At 44.5% G+C, this 15896-nt stretch overlaps 1 protein-coding gene across 3 annotated transcripts in view; it reads left to right on the forward strand.

The window, feature by feature from the left end:
* Positions 1-1885: 1885 nt before the first annotated feature.
* LOC121436447 (sodium/glucose cotransporter 1-like) overlaps positions 1886-15896 on the forward strand; it is a 61728-nt gene continuing 47717 nt past the window's right edge. For all 3 annotated transcript variants that reach the window (XM_041636364.1, XM_041636365.1, XM_041636366.1), the window contains exons 1-2: positions 1886-2029; positions 12805-12876. In XM_041636364.1, coding sequence (XP_041492298.1) covers positions 1895-2029; positions 12805-12876 — 207 coding nt within the window. In that variant the 5' untranslated portion in view covers positions 1886-1894. The remainder of the gene's footprint in view (positions 2030-12804; positions 12877-15896) is intronic.

Raw genomic sequence — 15896 nt, forward strand, 5'->3', positions numbered from 1 at the left:
CGCCCCGTCCCTCTCTCCAGTGATGGTTAAAATAAATACAGGTACACCGACTGAATACCAGTTTGGCTATTTTCATCTGCAGACTCTTGGGGCAATTTACCTAACCTTACAAGTCCTAGTGCCCATGACAGGGGAAAACAAGGATGGCCACTGTGAAAACCAAAGAACCATTTGTGCCTAGGCCATGCCCGCCTCCAGCTCTGTGAGGGCAAGAGCATTCCTGAGAGCCCCTCATCTTTGAGTCCATGAAGGTGACCGTGATGATGTAAGTCCTGTTCTTGAGCACTGCATGTATATTTCACTGGGTGTGAGATGCCTTTGATGCGCGGAATCATTTGCCTTAGACATGATTGACCCCACTTTGTAAGCGAGGAAAACAAGTGCCTGCAAAGTTAGGTAGCAAGTTCTGGGCTCCTTCTCTTGTTCAGGAGAAGACATAATTCTGACTTAATGTGCCTGAATGCTAGGCACTGGTGGGCTCATGGGAAGGAAAGCTAGGGATGTTGCTGATGTGTTACCCCATGCTTCTTCTGCAAAGCTAGCCTGGGAATTGGTTTCTAGAAGTCCTTCCTCTGCAGGATGCTCTGGCCTGGCCTGGGCTGTAGGGCCAGCACAGCTCTTGGCTCACTGTGTGTGATCTGAGCCCAGGCTTGTGGCTCAGACACCTGTCCAAATGTCCAGGGTTTGATGAAGTCTTGGAAAGAGATTCTCGGGCATCCTCTTGTCTGTATGCTTTATTCTTTTGATTCAGGGTCTTACCATATATTTAGCCTAGTCACCAATCACAATCCCTTTGACTCTGTCTCCTGAGTGCTGGGATCAGAGATGTGTCACCACACCCAGACATCTCTCACACTTTAAAAGGGTTCAAAGCACATTGCAAATTGTCCCTTGTTGTCTGAGGGGGCTTGGTTCCAGGATTCCATCAATATTGAAATTCAAGTCCTTTACATACAAAGGCACAATTATATAATTATGAACACAACCCATGTATGTCCTCTCGTGCTTTAAATCATCTCTGGATTACGTGTAGAACTGACTACCATGTGCAAGCTATGTAAAGCTGTTATACAATATTGTCTAGGGAACCACAAGGAAAACAGCCTGTACAAATTCAGCACAAAAGTATTTCCATCTGTGGTGGGTTGAATCATTTAGATGAAACTTAGGACAAGGAAATGCCTCTGGCGAGACCCCTTTTCTCCAAGCCTGTTTTTTTTTTTCCTTCTTCTCATTCCGTTGCACCGCTCCTGAAGATGGCAGGCTGTGGAGAAGTCAGGAACGGATGAGTTTGCTGCTGGTGGCCAAGATTTATATTGAGTTTACCACAGCGATCTCATCTTCCTGAGAATATTCTCCAGGAAACCAAAACTTGGCTGAGTTCTCTGAAATGTCCTGCACTCATTTTTCACACGGAGAAGCCATGCTCACAGAAACTCCGGGTCTCTTTCAAAGGCACCGGCCACAGATGAGTCACAGAGTGTGCGCCGCTGGCTCCAGGTGTTCCGGGCCCTCTGTGCAGCTCTTCCTTTTCTGCTCCACGAAGGATGTGCCAGTCCAGGTGTGGCAACTGCGCGGGGTGCCCACTGCGGGAGTACAGAGGACTTTTGTGCCAGGAGGGCACCACCCCCAGCAGGCCCCTCCCTGCTCACAGAACAGCCTTTACCTGCGGACGGTCACCTGCCAGCAGTCTCTCCTGCATCTTTGCTGGCTCCTCTTTCAATGGGTCACAAGGGGAGAGGCTTCTTGAAGGTGCAGTGAAGAGCAGCAGCGACGGGGGCCCAGCATTACTACCACGGGTCCCCTCCCTCGGGGCTGATCATTAACTCAAAGGCATTATAAGGAGTGAGCGCCCCGGGGAGCCAGTGAGCCAGAGGGACTCCTCGCCACCGCCATGGACATTAGCACCTTGAGCCCCGCGGTCACCACCACAGATTCACCCATACCGTCCTATGAGCGCATTCGCAATGCGGCTGACATCTCAGTCATTGTCATCTACTTCGTGGTGGTCATGGCTGTCGGGCTGTGGGTATGTGCGGGTCCTGGGACATAGACTGAAGGGGCCAGGGCTACTGTGTGGCATGAGCGGATGCACAGAGATGCCATGGTTTCACTGAACCACGAAAGACCAAGATGGGCTTATAGGTCTAGAGAAGGGAGTGGGAATGTCCCGGAATGCTAGGGAGAAGTTTAGAGCGTTCGTGTGTGTAGGAAAGTGGAGGGTCCCAAAGAAAGGTTCAGGAATATCCTGAGTTGGCTGTGTGGGGGGATTCAGAGGACCACAGAGTCTAGGATAGAAGGTAAGGGACAGGTCTTGACCTCTTTCTTTGCTCATATTCTCACTCTTCCCACTCCTCCACTGGACTTAGGGAGCTCAGCTCCGTGCTCTGCTGCGGTCTCTGCGTCTGTTTCATCAATCGGTTGATGAAGGTTCTATAGTGACATTTAAGATAGTCATTAATCTGATTGCATGGCACGGTCAGTTCGGGCACCCTCTCCTCTATTGCTTAAGGATTTAGCTGGGATCATCCCTGTAGATTCCTGAGAATTTCTCTAGTGCCATATTTTTTGCTAACCCCATAATGACTCCCTCAATCAAAGTATCTCTTTCCTTGCTCTCATCTCTGTCCTTCCTCCATCTCAGCTATCCCGTTCCCTCAAGCTCTCCTCCCCCTCTACTTCTCCCTCCTCTTCCCATTCTGCCCTCACTTCTCTCCCCACCCCCATGCTCCCAGTTTTGTCAGGCAATCTTGTCTATTTTCCCCTTTCCATGTGGATCTATGTATGTTTTTCTTAGGGTTCACATTGTTACTTAGCTTCTCACCCACCAAAACAGTTTACCTAAGCTAACGGGAGCTTATCAACTCCAGCCGGAGAGAAAAGAAACCAGCAGTGGACCAAACTAGACCCTCTGAATGGGGATGACAGCTGTATGAATGGGGCAGATTGTAGGGCCACATTTTGGGAACCCATTCTCTTTGGATGGATACCTTATTCAGCCTAGATATAATAGGGAGGGCCTTGGACCTTCTCCAAAGCACTCTGAGGAGTGGATAGGGGGTGGGGTGGGGAGTAGATGGAGAAATGGGAGGATGGGGGAGTGAGAACTGGGATTGGTATGTAAAATAAAAGTTTGTTTTCTTTTTAAAAAATAAATTAAAATTTTTTAAAGAAGAATTTAAGGGACAGGAAAATGGACTGCTAGGAGCTGCAGGGAGGGGCGCAGGGCAAGTGGGTACTGTCCTACCTCCAAAGAATCCAGTTTCCAATGGGAAAGAAACAATTTAGAGCCAGAACGGTGCAGCCTCTGCGTAGCAGGTGCATGAGGTAGCCTATGGCTGAGCAGTGCCCCCTCCTGGGGAAGGGTTAGCTTTGTGTGGTGGGATTCTAGAGGACCTCTGGGGTTAGCCATGAGGAAGGAATCGGTGAGCAGAGTGACCTGGTCCTGGGGAGACGGAAGTACATGCGTCTCCTCTTGGGACGCAGGGGACACACCAAACCAGAGAAACTTGTTCTTCAAAGCCTGGAACTTGGAAAGTTCATTTATGATGCTGGATACCTAACAGCCAGACAGAGTGTGCGAGGTTTTCACCCACCTTTAAAGTTGAATTTGCTGTGAAGGCAGCTGTGGGCTCTTGAGTTATGAAAGGATGGTCGGCATTAGCCTTTTTATAGACATAGCTGTATCAGGGGAGGATGGAAGGGAGCATGGACTCTTTTGTTTTGGAATTGTAGAAACCACATATAACAGAAGAACTTCTGGGTGTCACTCTTGGGTCAGCGTGGCTGACTCTTCATCACTACACCAGTCTTCCTAACAGAAGCAGGTGTCTAGAATACTCACCTTTAGTACTTGTTCTCATACAGATGAATTAGATGATGAAGAACGAACTCCCCCTGTCAGCCTCAGTTTATCCTAGTATAAAATGGGCATGTTCTTAGGATCCCCTCTCCCAAATACTGTGATGTGAATCTGAGAGGTCTTTATGATTCTAGGAAATTTTTTTCAGGTGTCTTGATCCTTACCTTGACACTAGGCCCTCAAGCATGGTTCTTGCTTTCTGCCTTTCCCCTCCAGTTCCGACTGGCAGATGTCGGAGCCAAGATGTGAGTCCGCCATTTGCTAGTTACACCGCCCCCTTTCCAGGCACTGATCATCTCGCTGCTCTGAGCCAGACTCATCTTAGCACCCCCTCCAAGTCCTGCGAGTGTTTACAATTTTTATGGTGTTTGCACTTTTGAAATATCTGTGAACCAGGGTCACTTGTCCTGTTAAAATGCTACTTAATGAGCTGTTAGTATTTGTCTATGTTTAATCTTCTCCTATTAGCCAGTGCTTCTGGACCTTGCTCATTTGACACGATGGATGTCTTCCAGTTAACAATCTTCTTTATCCTACTGAGGTGTTGAGGCTTGAATTAGGGATGGGCTCTCTGAAAGGTTTCTGGGCTGCACAGATGCACCCCAGCCTACTGTGTGCCTCAGCTTAGAAAATCACCCGCAGCTACTGTTCTTCATCTCCATCCCCATCCATGCCAACATTACCTGTGTGGGCTCTGTATTCTTTCTACATTGTTCTTCATTGATTATCTTTGGGCCTTGTCCTATTTCCTGTTTTCTATTTATTTCCCTTTTCTTCACTATTTCTCGTTGCTTCTTCAGGGGGTTTTATATACATCTAAGTTGAATTGCTGACCTTATTCGTACTGGAAGATGCTACCAACCCAAACCAGAACTGTTAAAAACTATGATAAATGGCCAAATCTTGACCCGTAGCCCACTTTTGTATGGCTCATAAACTAGGAATAAATGCTACACTGTCATTGTGAGTTACAAATGTAATAGAATAAGGCAAAATAAAAATAACATGCGGCAGAGAACCCATAAAATATGAAGTACCCAATATCAGACCCAAGTTCTTCTTTTTAAAAATTTATTATTATTATTAATTTATATTTTATGTATACAGGTGTGCTGCCTGCATGCATGTATATGTACCACACATGTACAGTGTCTTATGAGTTCATAAGAGGGTGTCAGGTCACCTTGAACTGAAGTTATAGATAATTGTGAGTCGCCACGTGAGTGCTGGGAATTGAACCTTTGTCCTCTGGAAGAAATCAGTGCTCTTGACCTCTGAGTCATCTCCTCAGCCCTCAAACCTATTTTATTTTGGCCTAATCAGATGATTGCTTGTCATTAAGACCCTTGCTGTTTGCATCAGTAGGGTCATTGCTGCCTGAGTTGGAATGGCCTTTGAGTTATTAGCATCGTTGACTTCTTGTGTTGGCATGGCCCCAGGGAGCCCAACCTTTGCCTTTTATTAATGAGGGTCGAAATGGGTAGCCAGAAGTCATTCAGACAAATCGGCACCAGACAACTAGAACTCAGAGCTTATGACACAAAACCAATGCTAGCCTTCCTTTCTCCTCCCTCAAGACACTGCCCTTCCTGGAAACCCTCTTCTCTGTCCCTGCTCCATCTCTGAGTGAGAGTGTCCAGATGCTCTCATGTCCCCCTTTCCTCATGAGCGCATGAAGATGGCCTAAAGTTACTGAGTCCAGTCCTCTTCCTTCTGTACTCACACATCTCTCCACTGGACATTTGAGAAAATAGTTTTCACAAGTTACCAACAGCTTTACCTAGAACATTCCAGCGGAAACTCTCCCCTGGGACCCAGTTTCCATCTCTGGACAGTCCTGGAAGAGAAGAAATCCTCCCAGTATCAAATTCAAGCCACTTGTCCTCAGTTTCTTATATTTCATCTGACTGTGACCTATGTAGGCTGCTCTGGACATGACTGTCCCATTTCATGTATCAGGAAACTATAAGCCACACCTGAGGACCCAACACCCTTGTTTCTTTCCTTCCTTCCTTCCTTCCTTCCTTCTTTTCTTTCCTTCTTTCTTTCTTGTGCTTGTGTGTGCATGTGTGTTCTCTACACAGCCCTGGCTGTCTCAGAACTCACTCTGTAGGTCAGGCTGGCCGCAGACTCACAGAGACTCACTGCCTCTGCCTCTGTTGCCAAGCACAATCTACTTCATGGCTTGATGGGGCAGATAACACCCAGCTCATGAGTGATTTGGTGGACAACTGTCAAGCATTCAGTTTCCATTAAGGGCCAATAGCAGACCGAGAGCTGTCTCTCAAAGGGAGAATAGTTGTCTGCAGATAATCATAATGCCTTTCTTCAAAATTCCAGGGGCTCTTCTGTGATTCTCACATGGGGACTTACCAAACAGCATCCCTATCTGTCATAGACCCCTCAAGTACCATTGGGTCTGCTGGACCATACAGTCCAAGTGGTACAGCAGTCTGCACAGCAGCCTGCACCTGTTGAGCCATCTCCTTGTTCCAGGCTCCACTCAAAGCTCGCAATTTTCAAAGCTTGAATAGATGGACCAGAGCAACACACCCAAGTGAGGAATGTGCTGTCAACAGAACCTACATAGGCCTATTAAGCATCGTGCTTCTTTCTCGGTTATGGGTGGGGCCAGGTACAATAACTTAATCTTTCACCTTAGAAAAGGGTTATCTCTACATGCCCCGTACCCCTGGACTCTTGGAAATTTCATTGAGATAGAGGCCTCTTGAATTTTGGTTGGACATTCTACATCCTCTGATGTACATATGCCTTATCAATATGGGTCCATTGAGCATCATGTGATAATAGAGTAGATCAGTGTGATATTTTATAGAAAAGATGGATGATCAAGATCTCCCTGAACTAAGTTATGATTCAGCAGTGCTGAGGGCTGTGCAGATGGTGGAGATCTATTGGGACTGGAGACTAGTGTGAGATTTTTGGAAAGAATGTGACTGTTTTCTGCCCTTGTCCCAAGAATCAGCCTGAGACTAAATTGAAAAAAAAATGGTAATGTAATTTGGTTCAGAGAGGAGATTTCAAGCCATCCCGATATCGACTCTGATGTTCCGATGTTTGTTGGCCATCGCTCTTATGCAGGTCTACATTTTAAAGGAGCAAGTAGGGCAAAAAGAAATACAACATGTGCAGTTTAAGTGAAAAGGAGCACCAGGAAATTCAATGCTGCAGCCAAGGCCTGTTCTGAAAGAGATAAGGAGAGGCTAATATAATATGGATGCTAATAAAATACAGTAAGATAAAGGAAAACAAACAAATCAGAATAGGACAGAATAACCACCAAGAAAAAGCCAAAGAAAAAGCACACAAAACGCACATGGACATAAAAGCACACAGGGATCCCCTAAAAACACAAAACTGGAAGACACAATACATAAGCAAAGGACCTGTGGGTAGAAAAATGCCTGACATAACATTGTGAGACCAAGACTGTCCAAACTTGCCCCTGAGCTCATTCTGTGTTGGCATCCACTGCTGGGCATGGCCCTGCCCTTAAGAGTGGTTTGTTTCCCCAGTGAGACCCCCTTGGAGGAAACTAATTGTTCATTTGCAGGTGGCTATCAGCTGTAGACAGCTTCTGGGTTGGGGGTGGGGGCGTGTGTCCACTCCTCCTTTCAGCTCCAGGGCCATCTGCTGCAGACCTGTGCAGGTCGTGTGCGCTGCCTCAGGCCTGTGAGTTCCTGTGTGTGCCAGCCTTGTGTCTAGAAGGTATCGAGGGCCAGCAGAGTCCACTTCTGACTCCCTGCCAAGGCTCAGGACAGATGCCTCAGCGCAGCAAAGGACTTAGAATCTAATTCTTAGACTAAATGAACTCACACATTTGCTCTTAGAATCATGTGTTTTTATTTTCTTCCTGCACTCTTTTTGTTCTGCAAAGTTTCCAGTTTTTACACACACACAAAACAAAGACAGTTCTCTGATAACGTAAGGTTACAAACCTAGTGTCTCTCTTGGGGTCCTAATGCAGATGGGAGCTGTCCCAGGAGACTCAGTTCAGGGAAGCGTGGTTAGGAAGACACCCACCGGAGCAGCACTAGGAGGCAGAAAGATTGATTTAATAGGCTCTAAATTATGAAGAGCATTCGTACAAAATAGCACATTTCTAGGATTAACTATGGGTTTGTAGTGATAAACGCGGTGGGGCTGTGTCCCCGGCACCCGGCCGCCTCATGGCTAGCTTATGCTCCGAAATAATTACATGGAAACTGTATTCTTTTAAACACTGCTTAGCCCAATAGCTTTAGCCTCTTACTGGATAGCTCTCACATCTTGCTTTAACCCATTTTTAATAATGTGGGTAGCCCCACGAGGTGTGGCTTACCAGGAAAGATCTTAACCTGCGTCTGTCTGGAGTGGGAGAATCATGGCGACTGCCTGACTCAGCTTCTTTCTCCCAGCATCCTGTTTTGTCCTATCAGGGCCAAGGCAGTTTCTTTATTAATTAACCAATGAAAGCAACAGATAGATACAAGACCCACCTCCATCACGGGTTAGTGACAGAAAATGCAAAGGGGAAATGGGTAGGTGCAGCAAGTGGATGGCTTTCTTTAGGGTTAGCACTGAGTGTCAGCTGGGCTAGCTCTTTCCCAAGTTAGCTATGGGAGAATTAGGGCACTTGATCTCAAATGAGCTTGCACTTCACTTTATGTCTGAAGGTCCCAAATGTGGCCCTTATGAAAGACTCCTTTCCTGACTGCATGCCCTGCCAAATGGAAGATATCTACAGGGAGCTGGCTTCTAATGTATCTCAGGGAAGGAAGCGGAGATTTAGCTGTGGGAGTCAAGGTTTTTGACTGTGTGACTAAATTCTCTCAATGGTCTCACAGAGTGGGGTAAGTCACCCAATCAGCCAAAGAACAAGGCAGGGTTTCCAGTGTCTTTGTTCTTGTGGGACAAATAGATCCTGCTATGAAACTTGTCCCAGTATATATCCTATATATCAGAACTACATAACTAAATGAAAGATCATCCTCCTAACCACCCACAGACAAGTCCCAGCCTGGATTTAGGGATTCACTTTGGCTAAGAACTCAATTCAATATAACCCCACTCTGGTACCATAAACTTCATTTGGTAATGAGGAATATCCAGTTGGGTCACTCTGTTATTTGGTGATTTCATTTAGAACCTTCATCTATGTACATAATTCAGGAAGCTTCTATTGCATTAGGTTTCCATATGACCCCTCCAATGGCCCTTAGCTTTAGCTGTCTCTCCCTGTATTCCCTCCATTGCCCCTTCTTCCCTCCAGCTTCCTGTTTGATCCCCTCAGTCCACTTCCCCTTTCCAGCCTCCATCCATCATTATCTCTTCTATTCCCCTTCTAGGGAGACACCTCCCTCACCCTTAGTCCCTTCCTCTCAACCTCACTTCTGCAGTTAAACAAACTCTAGCTGCTTGTTCAACAATTTAACAGCTACCATCCCCATATGAACAAATACATATTTGTCTTTCTGGGTCTGGGTTACTTCACTCAGGATGATTTTCTTCTAGTTTGTCCATTTACCTGAGAATTTCATGATTTCATTTTTTTAATAATGGTTGAGTAACATTACACTGGGTAAATGTACCAACTTTTCTTATTCATTCATCTGTTGGTGGACATCTGGGTTGTTTCCAATTTCCGGTTATTATTAATAAGCAGCAATAAACAAAGCTGCACGAGTATCTCTGTGGTAGATGACACATCCTTTGTATACATGTCTAAGAGTGGTATTGTTGGATCTTTTTTTTAAGATTTTTTTTTAATTTTTCCATTCAAAAATTTACACTTCCTCCCCTCCTCCCATTCCCCTCCCACTCCCCCACTCCCCCTCCTCCCTTCTTCTCCCTGATTGAGAGAGGGCAGGAACCCTGCCCTGTGGGAAGTCCAAGGCCCTCCCTGCTACATCCAGGCCTAGGAAGCTGTGCATCCAAATAGACTAGGGTCCTAAAAAGCCAGTACATGCAGTAAAAACAAGTCCCAGTGCCTTTATCAATGGCTTCTCAGTCAGCCCTCATTGTCAGCCACAATCAGAGAGTCTGGTTTCATTACATGCTCGTTCAGTCCCAGTCCAGCTGGATTTGGTGAGCTCCCATTAGAATAGACACACTGACTCAGTGGGTGGACCAACTCCTCGCGGTCCTAACTTCCTTGCTCGTCTTCTCCCTCCTTCTGCCCTTCAACTGGACTTTGGGAGCTCAGTCCTTGCTCTGATGAGGGTCTCTGTCTCTATCTCCATCCGTCGATGGACGAAGATTCTATGGTGATATTCAAGATAATCATCAGTGTGATAGTGGGACAAGGCCAGTTCAGGCACCCTCTCCTCTGCTGCCCAAGGACCTAGCTGGAGACAACCCTATGGACACCTGGGATCCCCTCTAAAGCCAAGTCTCTTGCCAACCCTCAAATGGCTCCCTTAATGTAGCTATCTTCTTCCCTGCTCCTATATCTGCCCTTCCTCCATCTCCACCCTACCACTCCCCCAAGCTCTCTCCATTCTTTCCCTTCTCCCTTCCCTCTCCCTCTCTCCCCTTCTCCCAACCTCATCCTTACCCCTACTCCCACCTCCGTGCTCCCAACCTTTGCCCAACAATCTTGTTTGCTTCCAATATCCAGGAGGATCTATATATGTTTTTCTTTGGGTTCATCTTGTTATTTGGCTTCTCTAGGCTTGTGAACTATAGGCTTAATGTCCTTTGTTTATGGCTAGAGTCCACTAATGAGTGAGTACATACCATATTCATCTTTTTGGGTCTGGGTTATCTCACTCAGGATAGTGTTTTCTATTTTCATCCATTTGCATGCAAAATTCAAGATGTCATTGTTTTTTTTTTTTTTTACTGCTGAGTAGTACTCTAATGTGTACACTATCTTTATCCATTCTTCCATTGAGGAGCATCCAGGCTGTTTCCAGGTTCTGGCTATTACAAATAATGCTGCTATGAACATAGTTGAGCAAATACTCTTGTAGTATGATTGGGCATGCAAGATATTTTATGTTATTTGAGACTATTTTGATATGTGTTAGTTCCTTAATTTCTTTCTCAGTCCTTTTGTCATTTGTATATAGGAGGGCTACTGACTTTTGTGTGTTAATTTTGTATTCTGCTACTTTGCTGAAAGTGTTTATCAAATATAGAAGTTTCCTGGTAGAATTTTTAGGGTCACTTATATATACTATCTTATCATCTGTAATTAAAGATACTTTGATTTCTTCTTTTCCAATTTGTACTCCCTCAATCTTCTTTACTTCAAGTACTTTATTAAATATTTGAGGAGAGAGTGTACAACCTCATCTTGTTCCTGACTTTAGTGAAATTGCTTTGAGTTTCCCTCCATTTGAGTTGATGCTGGCTATGAACTTGCTGTAAACTACCTTTATTTATGAAGAGGTGTGTCCCTTGTATTCTTAATCTCTTTAGAACTTTTATCATGAAGAGGTGTTGGGTTTTTTTGAAATCCTTTTATATATCTAATGAAATAATCATGTTGCTTTTGTCTTTCAGTCTCTTTATATTGTGGGTTACATTTGTAGATTTACATATGTTGAAGCATCCCTGCATCTCTGGGATAAAGTCTATTTGATCATGGTGGATGATCTTTTTTATGTATTCTTGGATTTAGTTTACAAGTATTTTATTGAGAATTTTTGCACCTATGTTCATGAGGGAATTAGTTTTTAATTCTCTTTCTTTGTTTGGTCTTTATGTGGTTTGGGAATCAGGGAAAATGTGACCTCATAAAATGATTTGGTCAATATTCCTTCTGTTTCTGTCTTGTGGAATTATTATTTGAGGAGTACTGACATCAACTCTTCTTTGAAAGTCTGATAAACTTCTGCACTAACACCATCTGTCCCTGGCCTTTTTTGGGGGGAAGGAGACTTCTAATGGCTGCTTCCATTTCACTAGGGGCTATAATTATGTTTAAATTTGTTTATCTGGTCTTTATTTATCCTTGGTAGATGGTGTATATGAAAAAAATTCCATTTCATTTAGATTTTCTGATTTTGTAGAGCACATGTTTTTAAAGTATGTCCTCATAATTCTCTGGATTTCCTTGATGTCTATTGTTATGTTGCTCTTTTTGCCTCTAATTTTGTGAATTTAGATTTTCTCTCTCCACCTCTTAGTTAGTTTGGCTTTGAGTTTGTCAATTATGTTGATTTTCTCAAAGAATCAACTCTTGATTTTTTGGATTCTTTATATTTTTCCTGTTTTATTGATTTCAACCCTGAGTGATTATTTTTGCCTTCTAATTCTTTTGGGTGTGATTTCTTCCGTTTGTTCTAGGGTTTTCAGGTGTGCTGTTAAGTTATTCATATGCGATTTCTCCAATTTTTTTGATGTAGTTACTTAGTGCTATGAGCTTGCCTCTTGGACCTGTCTTCATTGTTTCTCATAAGTTTGGCCATGTTGTGTTTTCATTTTCGTTCAATTCTAGAAAGTCTTTCATTTCTTTCTTAATTTCTGTCTTCACACATTTTTCATTCACTAGTGAGTTCTTCAGTTTCCATGAGCTTGAAAATTTTTTGTTGTTTCTCTTGTTGTTGATAGCCACCTTTAATCTGTGCTGTTCAGATAGGATGCAGGGAGCTATTTCTGTTTTCTTGTATCTTTCGTGTCTTCCTTTGTGTTCAAGCATGTGGTCAATTTTGGAGAAAGTTCCCTGAGCTGCTGAGAAGAAAGTATGTTCTAAGCTAAGTAAGCTAGTTCCAAGGCTTCAGTTTCCCTGTCCATCAAATGTAAGCGAGCACCTATGAGTTCCTTCGTGTGAATGCACTGAGGCTTTGGTGGGAAGGGGGCGGCAGATAAGGAGTGAAAAGTGCTTCAGAAAGTGGAATGCACACAAGGACATGCCCGTGGGAAGGGGTATGTCCTTCTGTTGGCACAGTCGCTCTTCTACTTTCCTGTTAAAGGTTTGACCCTCTCTCCCTCAGGCAATGTTCTCCACTAACCGCGGGACAGTTGGAGGCTTTTTCCTGGCGGGTCGAAGTATGGTGTGGTGGCCGGTAAGTTTCTCTGAAAAAAACTTTTCTTTTTTTATTATTTACTTTTTGAGATTATAATATAATTACATCATTCCCCCCTCCCTTTTTTGCCTCTAAACACTCCCTCTTTGCTCTCTTTTAAATTTATGGCCTCTCTTCATTAATTGTTGTTACAAGTTTATGTATGTATTTATATGTATATGCATACATATACTTGTATATACACACAACACACACACACACTCCTCCACACACGTATTCCCAACAATAGCCTGCTTGGTCTGTATAATGTTACCTGCATGCCTGTTTTCAGGGCTGAGTATTTGGTACTGGGTTACCAGTTGGTATGCTCTACCTAGGGAAAACTACTTCTCCTGCTCTCAACACCCCCTAGTTGTTGATAGTTACTTGTGCAGGGTGGAGACCCGGTGGTTTTCACAGCCACTTTGGCGTGTCTATTAGTGTTGTCCTTGTTCAGCTCATTCTAGGCAGTCATGCTGGTGAGATTTCATGGGTGTAGCTTCTGACATTCCTAGGAGAACAATTACAAGGCAAATTTCCTAATCCTACGGCTTATAATTTTCCATTCCCTCTTCTGCAATATTCTCTAAGCCTTAGGTACAGGAGTTGTTTTGTAGATGTATCCCTTAGAGTTGGGCTTCACAACTCTGTATTTTGACTGGTTGTGTTTTTCAGTAATGGTCACCATTTATGGTAAAGAGGAATTTTCTTTTTTCTTTTTCTTTCTTTCTTTTTTTTTCTCGAAACAAGGTCCCTGGCTGTCCTGGAACTCATTGTGACCAGGCTGGCCTTGAACTCTCAAAGGTCCCTCTACCTCTGCCTCCCCAGTGCTGGGATAAAAGGCGTGTGCCACTACAACCTCCTGGCTAAGAGGACTTTTCTTGATGATGGTGAAGACTGTACTCACCTGTGGGTGTGAGGACAGCTATCGAGAACTGTGCTGAGGCACTGGCTGCTTTAGTAAAGCTGCAGGTCTTCCCGCAGTGTCCATGACGTCACCAGCCCTGGAGAGGTGGCAAGGCTTCCAGCACTAGACATACTTTCCCTCCTGTTGAACAGTTCCCGAGTCCAGGTAGGCAGCTCTTGGTTAGCAGTAAGGTGTTTTGCCACTACTACACCCTTAGGGGTATCATATCATATGGGTCATTGTTACGGTTCATAGATTTCATAGGTGTCATAGCTGGGTAGGACTGTCTGTTCCCCTCCTTTGGAAGCTTTCATGAATGAATTCTTCCGGTGCCATAAAAGCTAGTCCTCAGAGGGGGGCATTTAGTCAGTTTCAGCCAGGGGCTTTTGGGCACTGTGTCTGAAGTACGTGGTGTCTTAGCAATAGAAACTTACCTTCTACCTGTGGGGGCAACCAAGAGCAATAGGAATAGTCTATGAGTCTCTGAGACAACCTAGCCTATTGGCAGAGGCTGCTCATTCGTTTCCAGCTGCCCAGACCCCAAATAATCACTCTGAAACTGTATTATTTGCAATACTGTTTGGCCAATAGCTTAAATGTATTTCTAGCTAGCTCTTGCATCTTGAATTAACAGATTTCTATTATTTTATATTTTACCACGAGGCTTGTGGTTTACGTGCAAGGTTCCTGCTAGCAACTCATGTCTTTCTCCTCTGGCAGCTACATGGTGTCTCACTGACTCCACCTACTTTTCCCCAGCATTCAGTTTATCTTTACTCCTTTAATCTATGACTGTCTGGACTCTTTTATATTGTAACTGTCTATACTGATTTTCCTCTCTCTCAAGCCTATGTACATTTATCCAACACAACGACCCATTCAGAGGTCTTTTCCATCTGGATTTGTCTTCATTGAATGTGTATCTGTTATTATGTTTTGACCAGGAGCACTTTTTTTTTCCTTTGAAATGCTAAACAGGAATGGCTAGGACCAACTCCATGGTCCTGCCTGCTTACTCTACGCAGTCCAATATGGCGGAGGCATGTTTGCTGCCTCTGAAAGCCATTCTCTCTGCCCCAGATTGAGGGCCACAGTGGGCATTTAGAGAGAGGCATTTCTTTCACACCAGCCTTTTTGAACACTTGATCTTAGCCCTCTGTATGGCTAGACACTCCGTTCTGCTCCCCAAATGATCTCAAAACAAGGCTGAGAAATGATGGCTTTGAATATGGACAAGGCAGGCTCCTCGCACTCCATTGTGGGTAAGAATCACCCGGAGGGACTTAGTTCTCTAATTCAGTAAGTCTGGGTGGTAACTGAGACGTTGCAGTCTCAAAAGTCCTAGGTGGAGCTGATGAGGAGCAGAAGACTCTGTGAGCAGCTCTGGTTCCAGGAGCCCATTTCTAGGGCTGAGTTGCACATTGAAGGCATAGTCATTGAACGCCTGTCTTGATAGGTGTAATCCCATTACTTTCCAGCCCTAACATTGAGAACAGGGAGAAGTGATGCAGCTGGATGTTTTCCTTTGGGTGCAAGTTGTTCTCCCTTATGGGAAGGTTCATTTGACACCATTTCACTTGTGTCAAACCCTGGAGGGACTGAAGTCAAAATTTTACTGATAGAATCATTGTGCTATAGAAAACTGAATTGGTCTTTATCAGGGAAATAAATTGCAGTGCGAGGTAAGCTGTCCTTGGCAAATGGTCCAAATAATTGAGGGGCAGTTCTTCTGACAGTGATGGGCAGTAGAGGGACGGGGACCCCTGCCCAGGAGTGGTGATGAGAGGGATTTGAAAGATTTGGTGCTGCCAGAGCTGGTGAGATCTCTTTTCATGCCTTGCAGATAGCTGCTATCTTCTGAGTCTTCATATGGCCTCATTGTGTGTGTGCGTATGTGCTTGTGTGTGTGTGTGCGTGTGTGCGTGTGTGTGCATGTGGGGGGGTCATTGGAGAGGAAAGCAGAGTTCTCTGGTACCGTCTCTTTCTTTTATAAAGACACCAATCTTATCACAAGGCCCCACCTGAATGACTTCATTATCCTGATAAACTTTGAGATAATCCTGTCTCCAGAGGCAGGGGCCTGAACAAATTCAGGGGCCTCTGAATAAAGTAG

The sequence above is a fragment of the Microtus oregoni genome, unplaced genomic scaffold (assembly GCF_018167655.1).
Source record: "Microtus oregoni isolate MIOR12 unplaced genomic scaffold, Mior012 000049F_ref0000343, whole genome shotgun sequence".
Taxonomy (NCBI): domain Eukaryota; kingdom Metazoa; phylum Chordata; class Mammalia; order Rodentia; family Cricetidae; genus Microtus; species Microtus oregoni.